Genomic DNA, 10300 nt, shown 5'->3' on the forward strand with positions numbered 1-10300 from the left:
CTTGCGGGACTCCAGCCGTGAGTGGTCGTGGGGAGGAGTGGGTTCCCTCTATTTGATATCGAAAAGAGCGGTTTGACAAGCAGTCCCGTCTGATGAGCACGAGACTGTCCGGCACGCCTATGTTGAATAGTTTGTAAATTAAACCGTTGTGCCAGACTTTGACCGCTACAACTTGCTTGGATGACCTATCTAATGTCGAGGGAATATGTGACGTTACGATGTCTATGGCTTCAGCGGTATCCTGAGGGGACGGGGTAGAGTCCGGGCTGAACGGTAGCGATGGTGGATCAGATTCAGCTAGGCTGATGCTCAGCGTGTCCCAATCCACTACAGTTTTCGTGACGGGAACCGAATTGGGAGCGTAACCGAGCTTTATAACGACGAGATTATGGTCTGAGTCTAACTCTGAAACTACTTCGATCGAACGTAAGCGCAGCTACATTTTTTAGTAATGCTATGTCGAGTATATCCGGGCGATGCGCAATATTTAACGGATAGTGCGTCGGGGTTAGCGGAGCGACGATATCGAAAGCGAGATCATCGACTAACGCGTCGATATGTCTGCCATTGGGGGTTGTGGTATGAGAGTTCGCCCTGATGTGCTTACAATTTAGATCGCCCGCCAGAATGACAGAGCCTACCACGTCGAGCAGCGCCTCGATATCACTGCTTAAAATGATCTTATCAGGTGGAAGATAAACGGATACTATAACGATCGGCGCGTGTCCCGTCAGTGAGATTCGGCATACTGATGTTTCGATGTTAACGAGCGCGGGGTTCTTCCTGAATGTTCTTTATATCGCTACTCATAATATTCGATTCTGACTAGATGACATCTGCGCTAATCACTATAAGTACATCTATTCGACGACAGATGGCTTTCCCTACAACTCGGTAGATGGTTTTTATATTAATTAGCTACAATGCTTCCGTAGTAACAATAATAAAACCTTCCTATTTTCATGTAAATGAAATTAATAATAATAATAAAAACTTTGGCTTTATCTTTTTAGGTATATTTTGAATGTGTTTCTAAATTTTTAGTAGTTCCTAATTTAAAAAACAATACCGCATTTGTCATTTAAAGCTTCATACTATTTATGTAAAGGCAACAACTTAATTGCATAATTTTATTAAACCCAACAGACATAATATATAAATATAGCTTAGACCTTTGTTTCGAAAAAATATTATTAACAGCCTATTTTAGTCCACTGTTGGCTAGAGTCCTCTCCCAAGGCACGCCACGCGACCCAATTTTGGGCCACTCGATTGCATCTACTTAATAAGCTCGATTTGGAAAAGATTATCCACTAATCATTACCGTAGTGGTAGTAATAACAGTTAATATAAAAAAAATGTCTTCATTTCAAATGCGATCGAATTTGGAAAGTAAAAGAAAATAAAGCATCAGCTTGTATAAATTAACATTTATTCGACACTCAAACATTTAGGTCACTTGTACGAACTTAATATTATTATTAACTAATAACAATACAAGTAACTATTACAGTAATATAAGAAAGGCTAATAAACAGACAAAAAAACAGCGTTTTTTTGGAAATCCTTAAAATTAAATTAAATATTTTGTTTTTTTAAATTAAAAGTGTTCTAAATTTGATATACAGTTAATTAAACAGAATAATTTGTGAAACACCATTAAAATTGCTCGTTTTTTTTTTATGACAAAAAGAGCAACATGAGCAAATCGTAGTATCTTCCTGTTACAGAACTTTGGTTTAGAGATGGTAAAAAATACGTTGAAAGCTACGACCAAGCAAATAAAAACGCGTTAAAAATAGTTTTTCCTTGTCAACTTAAGGCTTGAGTTACTTACATTCAGAAATAGTGAAAAACAAAAAACAGTTTTCCCTTATGAATTTTGTGCATTTTAAAAAAAAAGTACTAATCTTCTGAGACCACGAAATAATTTAACTAACAAAGAGACCAAACCGCAAAACTGTTTATAAGCATAATGTAGTAAACGTTGTCAGGTTAGTTAGAAAAAGTGAGCCTAAATTCCAGTCAACTGTTATTTATACGCGTAAAACTGAATTACACGTATAAAAATTTTCTAATCAACAACACTCTAAGAAATTATTATTACATTAAGGATTTAATTTCATTTATAAACAATATATAATTAAAAGATGCAATACTTGAAAGTAGGTACTTAACCTTAAAAATAAAGCTATGAAAAAGGTTTAAATTATAAATCGAACGGACATTACATTCGGTTAATTTTTCGTCTATAGTTCCTACACGATCGTTTATTATTTTATTACGACTTACTATTTTAAATTCAACCTACGCGACACTGTCACCATCTGTAGAACCCGGGACTTCGACTAGTCACATAACATTTCGAGTTGTAGACACTAAGTCTACTATAGGCTGTATTATAACATAAAACAACGTTAACACTACAAAAGCTATTAGCGCTGTTGACAGTCCTCCTTGCGAAGCGGTGAAGAAGTCCATGTTCAACCCTATCGTGATGGTTATAAGGCCCATTGAAACTGCAAACATACCTACCGCAAGATGTAAAATTTTCACAGGTCCGCTTTTAACCATTAACCTTACTTTAGAAGAAAATAACGCTATTATGCCGCTGATGAAACTGACTAGAGTAAATGCTAATGCTATAACACCTGTAATTGAAAAAAAAACATATTGTTATTATTTTATAAATTTGACAGCTGCGTTTACTTGATGAAATTCGCAATAACTATTTTTCTTGACGTTTTTACACAATTAATTTATAGTAAAAGTTGATGTTGAGCCTCATGAGCTAACCTATCAGACCACGCGTATTTGGAATAGCCTTTTAGGCTACAAAAAGAGCTGTTGGTTTGAAAAAAATGAGAAAAAATGATACTCCCGAAATTGTTGGACCGATTTCGATGAATTATTGAAGAAAAGTTATAATTGACGTAACGGGTGATACTGCTTAGTAGCGATCGTATCAAAGTCACATCAAAGATCGGCTGACAGAGTGGGCTGGGTTTGGGCATTGCAATTGAATGAACAACGCAAACAAACAGATGAAACTATAGTAAAGATTTTCGTTTGCTTTAGTAAGATCTAACAAGGTTTTTCTATATCTGTCAAGCGGTTATGAAATGATACTGTCACGCTTATCTTATTTTATCGTTTCTGTAAACAGGCCAAATAGAAATATTCTATTAAAAATAAGTTTAATAGTTCGAATAGTTTTATAGATATATTAAAACTTTTAACGGAACTTGATAACGAGTTCAAATGAAAACTAAAATTCAATTTCAAATTTGAATAAATGCTTACCGAAGCCATAACGCAATTGATAATAAAATTCATACATTTCTAAATCCTTGTCAAGGAGGCTTTGGTTAAAGAGGTTATAGACGCACCACAAATATACATTTTTAATCATCAATTACTTAGGACGTTGCCATTGTATTTTTATTTGTTCGGTTTACACAAGGATAAAATCTACACACATTAACGCTTAACTTGAATATAAAAAATGGCTACACTATTGAGTTTACGCTTTTTAGTGTGAACACTTTTTTACTGGTGGCAGGACCTCTTGTGAGTCCACATGGGTAGGTATCACCACCCTGCCTATTTTTGCCGTGAAGCAGTAGTGCGTTTCGGTTTGATGGGTGGGGCAGCCGTTGTAACTATACTTGAGACCTTAGAACTTATATCTCAAGATGGGTGGCGCATTTACGATGTAGATGTCTATGGGCTCCAGTAACCACTTAACACAAGGTGGGGTGTGAGCTCGTCCACCAATATAAGCAAGAAAAAAAATTCCTATAAACGAGCTTTTGAAATAAGAAAAAAAACGCCTTAGGTAAAACTTACCGCAGATTCCGTGGGCAGTATTGATTTGCATGTTCACTTCTGCCAGGGCCAGAAAAGTTCCGGCTAGGACAAACAGAGCTCCTATTAGCTGCAGACAGCCGTGTATGATTCGTTTACTGTCTTTTGATAGCTGCGAGGACCATGAGTTGTGTCGGTGCAACGTCATTATAGCTTCTACCAGGAACAGTTGGTACTGTAATGAAGGAAAATTAATGATGGCCTGAATTAGCTAATGAAGTTTGTACGTACGTATTTGATGTAGGTACTCATGTGCAATTAGTAGTTGAACATTCTGGAATCGGTAAAATCGTGATTTGTTAATCGGATGATATGATCAAGATTAAATTTTAAATTAATTTAAATTAATTGTAAATGGGCAATTCTTCAAACTTAATGTCCATCTGGAGCCGTGTAGTTATCGAAGTGATGTACCTAGATGGACTTCGATAACGTTAATGCTGTGTGCCTTTAGACATGGGTACGAACTTTCAATTGTCATGTTTTGATGCTTCTGTCCTATTTTTGAAGAGGAACGTTTCCATTTCTTCGCAGATATAAGGAGGATGTTGGTACCTATTCATGTAGGCTTATACATAGTACGTCCTGTTACATTTAAGTTCTAGTACATTTTACTACTCCGTAATGATAGTTTTACGGTGTTCTATATTACATATTATAATATATATTTCTATATCTATATTTTATCTCGACTATCAGGCTCAACGTCTAGATAGAAGTTCCGCGATTTCCTTCTCACCCACAAAAAAACTCTTTACGATTCCTCCCCTATTTCCCGAACCAAGACTCGCTTCGACTATTGATGCCAGGCTGTTTGAGAGAGAGTGGCGATAGTAAAACAGGTAGCAACATCGAAAGATAAGACGTGGAAAAGTCTCTTTCAAATACTGTTATTCGTATTTTTGCACTAAAAGCATTTTAATTCGAAGGGATAAAAATATGTGTAAATATGTTAAATTAAACAAAAATTAGCAGATAATAATCCCTTTGTCAGATACTTTTAAATCTTGTTCGTCTGGAATACTAATAAAATAAGTAAAAGCTAGTCCAGTCTTGCGATTTTAGCGAGCGTTGAGTTTCTAATATTTTAAGCAGTTTAAAAATAATTTAAAATGATTACTTGAGGTAGTGCCATCTCTAGGTAATTGTTCGCAAGATGTTGAATAGCCAGAGTAAGGTCCAGCTGCTACAGCTTAATTTTCGAAATATTCTTTGATATTTTTATTTTATTTGGATAAACCAGAATACCGGTGTTGAGTTTTTTATTTTATTTTATTGCTTAGATGGGTGGACGAGCTCACAGCCCACCTGGTGTTAAGTGGTTACTGGAGCCCATAGACATCTACAACGTAAATGCGACACCCGCCTTGAGATATAAGTTCTAAGGTCTCAGTATAGTTACAACGGCTGCCCCGGCCTTCAAACCGAAACGCATTACTGCTTCACAGCAGAAATAGGCAGGGTGGTGGTACCTACCCGTGCGGACTCACAAAGAGGTCCTACCACCAGTAATTATGCAAATTATAATTTTGCGGGTTTGATTTTTATTATACGATGTTATTCCTTCACCGTGGAAGTCAGTCGTGAACATTTGTTAAGTACGTATTTCATTAGAAACATTGGTACCCGCCTGCGGGATTCGAACACCGGTGCATCGGTAGTAATTACGGTTTTCACGAAAACACCTTAATCTTTATACTGCTAAAGTTTTAAATTAATTGTAAGAACGAAGAAACTGAGTGTAGCTTTCTGAATTTATTTTATAAATTCGGATCTGATTTGCAAAAACATTATTTTTTTTATATACGTACACCAGTTCCCGCGAATATAATATGAAGTTGTAAATTACTGATCGCCCCGCTTGGTGCTGAAGTTAGCGCGAAATGCCACAGGGAGAACACAACAATGGCCACTTGCATGTGTTGGAGCAAATTGAAGAGCTGACAAATAGATCTCCAAGCTGAATCCCAGGAGGAGTTATACAAATCTCCGCTCTCCTCGTCGTATGCTGCCGGGGCCCTGGTTATCTCCGCTTGATACGGAACATGTTCCCTAACCTCGAACATTTCCACCTTCTCCACTGACTGTTGGCTTGTGCTTGGTCTATCCATTTTAGAACTCAATAGGCCTGCACAAACCGTTACGAAAAACACACCGACTTTCTCAGAGGGAAGTCAATACGCGATCACATGGATTAATGTCGATTTCAGCACTAAAAAATTGTAGTATTTGGCCGAGATAGCGGTAGGTACTCTTGTTTAAGATAAGATGAGAGAATTCGATCGTTTGTTCACCTATCGTCATCGAATTGACAGTTTTTAGATTAGGATGAATCTTGCGTAAGTTTGATAACGCGGGATGGTGTAGTGTTCGGTTTATAAATGTTATCTTAACCAGAGCTCTTTTGCGGTATTTCGAAATATTTTACGACCACTGAAAGTACAGCAGCGTGTTTGTCATAAGATCGGAATGCATTTTATATTTGTCGAAATATCTATAAATTCTCAGATATTGATAATTCATATCTGAGTCGGAAAAATGGTGGCCATGGATTTCTTCATCAACCACTTAATGCCAGTAATGCTCTGTGATTACTTGGCCGCTTAAAATTGAATAAAACGATTGAGAATTACACACTGTTTTAGGATTATTGTAACTTAATAGTTAAAAGCGGCATCCCATAAATTTTCGTTAACCCCGATTTGATCTCAGGCTTAATATTTTCATCAGACAACTTCGACGTTACGTAAATTTGGAGAAATCACATTAATTTAAAAAATAATAATAATAACTGTATACATCATATTTAAAAAAATATATCAGAGCTTACTATTCTTTGCATACAGAAAGAACTGGGCGTACTTTGAGGTCATTATCGCATTCGTTGTTCTCCACCAAAACTTTAAACTATTATAATAAAATAGTCGGATATTTTTAATTTTGACATGCATAGCTATTCGTACGTCGTAAAATCTGTTCTACCCTTAGATTTTTTAAGGATAAGACTGTAAAAGAAAAATATTCGATTGTTCAACTAGATATCTTCATAAATGAAAGCAATTTCACGCGTGTTATTTCATTTAGGGTCAAAACTCATATCACGGTTTTTTTTGTTCATATCTACGTTCAGCCCTGGACTATACGTTGCGTGTGCCAACGGATCAAAAATACCAAAACCACAGATAAAAAATAATTCGTAGAGTTTATTTAGTTACTTAAATTATAATATAAATCGTTAGTATTTCATACATATCGTTCTGGAGGCGCTCGGGTAGCTGTTAGCAAACCCAAACATAAAAAAGAACATATAGTGCTAAAGTCCCCACACAACGTGGTCTCGCCTTGTCGCGGCGGTGGGGCTTAAGTGTGCACCCCGATACCGTGGAGCAGCATTGTCTGCAGAGGGGTGCCGCGAACTAAGAAGACTGCACACGGTGTTCCCTTTTCCCACCTTTGCTGGACAAAGGGTGCGTGAAGCGGGAGAAGGCTCCCTTCTGGAGACCTTTTGGAGGCTAGGCCATGTCCCCGGCAGCTCTTTGACTGCTAAAGGGGAAGGCCCTCCAGAGGAGGGTACCGGTACGCCGGCGTGGCCACGTCGTGGTCAGACGTGTGGGTCTGTCAGTAATGGTAGACCCCACGTGGATGAGAAGTGAACCGGAGGGCACTCCCTTCCGGTCGCTGGTTGCCATGTCATCGGCTGCCTCTTGGCGGCTACAGGGGAAGGCCCTCCAGAGGGGGGTACCGGTTTACCGGCGTGGCTTCGTAGAAGCATACCGTAATCCCTACCGAGTAGGGGACGGGGGCCGCTGCCTAGCAGGGGCCGCGAGGATGTGTACCCCTATAAAAAATGCCCTAATCTTAAGCTTGTGACGTGCCCGGTGATGAGATGAGTGGCTGGAGGGAGTCCAGTCGTAAGGGCCGTCCCAGGGGACCGACCCCTGGTTAAATAACAAAGGACCAAAAAATGATGGCAAACTTAAAAATAAAATTACCCCAGGAGGGTACCACCCTAGGTGGAGAATCCCTCCGTGCTTCCACCTCGGTGGGAGCATGCTGCCCCGCGTATTCTGGGGGGGGCAAAGCATGCCACGATGAAGGGGGCTGTGCGACGGGCAGCGGAAAACCCGTCGAACCGAGGTGTGACAGCGCTGGCTCGACGCGCTCTGCGCTCGTCAGCGAAGGCGAGGCGGCTGGTCCGAAAGGGACAACCGCCAAGAAGATTAGGCGGAAGAGGAAGTCTTGGCGAGCTTCCTCTCGTGAGGGGGTAGGGGAGCCAGCGTCATCCTCTGGCGCAGATGCCCCGCCGGAAAAGGTGTTGGTAGTCTCCGATGCGGCCTCTGCTGCGGAGGAGATGCCGCCCCCTAGAGGGAGGCCCGCCCGGAAAAGAGGCGCGCCGTCACCGGCGCCATCATCATTGTCAATGTCTGTCGCCTCGTTGGATGGGCAGACGATAGAAGAAGAAGAGAGCGGCCTTCAGGATCCTGCCATGGTCATAGACAGGGCCATGAAGACCGTGAAATCATACGCGGCCAATGGCACCAAGACCAAAGCCGCTGGTCGTAAACTGCGAGAAGTGGTCTCGCAGGTCTCGAAAGTTCTGCCATCAGTTGCTTCTGCCAATGACCAGGTGGTACAGCTGATGGCGGAGAATTTGAGACTTCGAGCACAGCTCCAAGCTCGGCAACGGCCCGATGATGGAGCAGCGACGTCCTGGGTCGCTGGAGCCCCTCGGAGCTCCCGTCTCCCGGCGCTGACTGGTGATCAGTGGCCTGTGCTGCCACCACCGCGTGCGGCACAGGAGCGTCCGCGTCTCCCGTCACCGCGCTCTAGAGAGACGACCGCCGCCGCGCGGCAGCAAGCACTCGCGGGGCCACGGATGCTGGCTCCGCCAGAACCGAAGACCTTCAGCCTGGACGAGGTCATCAACCGCACCGTCCAGGCTGTAGTAGAAAAGCTGGGCGGGAGGCTAGCGGCTCTCGAGGCGAGAGTGACTGTTTCGGCCGACGTTAGGCAACCGGCGGTGACGGGTGCTTTGGCCACCCGTTCCGCTCCCGTACGGGCTCTGGCCACCAGGTCGGGCCCGGGACGGGATCGAACTAAGCGAGGGGGCGGCGCTAACGCGAAGCCTCCATCACAAGCACCCCAGTCCCGTCCGCTGCCTCCGCCCCCGTCAGACATGGACGAGGGGTGGAACGTGGTGGCCCGGCGGGGTGCCAAAAAGGCCTCACTGGCAGCTCCCCAAATGGGTAGAGCGCCAGTGGCCATGGCGGTTCAGGCTGCACCCCAACAGGGTCGAGCACCTGTAGCCGCCAAGAAAAACAAAAAAACAAAAAAAGGGAAGAAGTCGTCGCGGGCGCCGCGATCAGCGGCAGTGGTTCTAACTTTACTGCCTGCCGCTGAGGCCAAGGGCATCACATATAATGATGTGATGGCCCGGGCGCGTGAAGCAGTCAACCTGGACGAGATTGGGGCGGAGGAGGGCCTCCGCAGCAGGCAGACGGCCAATGGGGCCAAGCTGTTAGAGTGTCCCGGTGCCGATAGTCCCGGCATCGCGGAGCGTCTGGCGGCGAAGCTCCGTATGGTCTTGCCTGAGGAGGAGGTGCGGGTGCACAGGCCGGTAAAAATGGCGGAATTAAGAGTGACCGGCCTGGACGACTGCACCACCAGGGATGAGGTGAGAGCGGCCGTCGCTACCCAGGGCAACTGTGCACCGGAGAATGTAACCGTGGGTGAGCTGCGCCGTGGTTATAACGGGGCCAGCTCAGTGTGGGTGCGTTGCCCGTTGGAGACGGCTGCCTCCCTGGCTGCTCCTCCGCCCGGGGGATCGTCGGGGAATCCAGGCAGGCTGCGCGTGGGCTGGATAGCGGCCCACGTGCGCCTGCTTGAACCACGCGCCTGGCGATGCCTCCGGTGCTTTAGCACCGGACACGGTCTCGCCAGGTGCACTAGCTCGGTTGACCGCAGCGGTCTGTGTTTCCGCTGCGGCCAGCCGGGCCATAAAGCGGCGTCCTGCGCGGCCGCCCCGCACTGCGCTCTGTGCGCTGCGGCCGGGCGCGGGGCTAACCACCGGGCAATACTATTAGGTATATTTCAAATCAACATTATCTCATTTGTGAAACACTCAATACCAGGAGCTGTTATTTAGAGTATTGTTACAACACATTGCTAACAAATTACATTATGTGTATATAAGTCATTACTGACTCGAAATGTAACTATTTCGAGGAAAAAACCGAAACGGATTGTCCCGGGGCTGCCGCACTAACCTATTAATAAGATCAGAGACAAATCTTTTGTAGCTAGCCGCTTACAATTAGAGAGGAAACTTGTATACGCCTCCCAATTAATAAAGGCTCTAATGAATTCCGTACCTGAGGGTCCGATGGTAGGACACGTGCAGGCGTGACCCATTTGTCAACATAACACGAGATAA

General features: G+C 43.4%; 1 protein-coding gene across 1 annotated transcript; it reads right to left on the minus strand.

The window, feature by feature from the left end:
- Positions 1–1415: 1415 nt before the first annotated feature.
- Positions 1416–6159, minus strand: LOC101742664 (uncharacterized). The gene is made up of 3 exons (XM_004933333.5): positions 5679–6159; positions 3850–4042; positions 1416–2651 (listed from the first exon to the last, which is right to left on the minus strand). The coding sequence occupies exons 1-3, from the start codon at positions 5976–5978 to the stop codon at positions 2353–2355; spliced, it is 792 nt and encodes a 263-aa protein (XP_004933390.1). The 5' UTR covers positions 5979–6159; the 3' UTR covers positions 1416–2352.
- Between the last annotated feature and the right edge of the window lie 4141 nt (positions 6160–10300).

Source organism: Bombyx mori, chromosome 19 (genome assembly GCF_030269925.1).
Source record: "Bombyx mori chromosome 19, ASM3026992v2".
NCBI classification, from domain to species: domain Eukaryota; kingdom Metazoa; phylum Arthropoda; class Insecta; order Lepidoptera; family Bombycidae; genus Bombyx; species Bombyx mori.

Bases quoted from the DNA above. Each gene is read 5' to 3' on its own strand.
- LOC101742664 (XM_004933333.5), bottom strand. From the start codon at position 5,978: ATGGATAGACCAAGCACAAGCCAACAGTCAGTGGAGAAGGTGGAAATG. The intron at 4,043-5,678 runs GTACGTATATAA...CCTTCATTACAG, and splicing joins TTATATTCGCGGGAACTGGT to TACCAACTGTTCCTGGTAGA. The intron at 2,652-3,849 runs GTAAGTTTTACC...TTTCAATTACAG, and splicing joins TACTGCCCACGGAATCTGCG to GTGTTATAGCATTAGCATTT.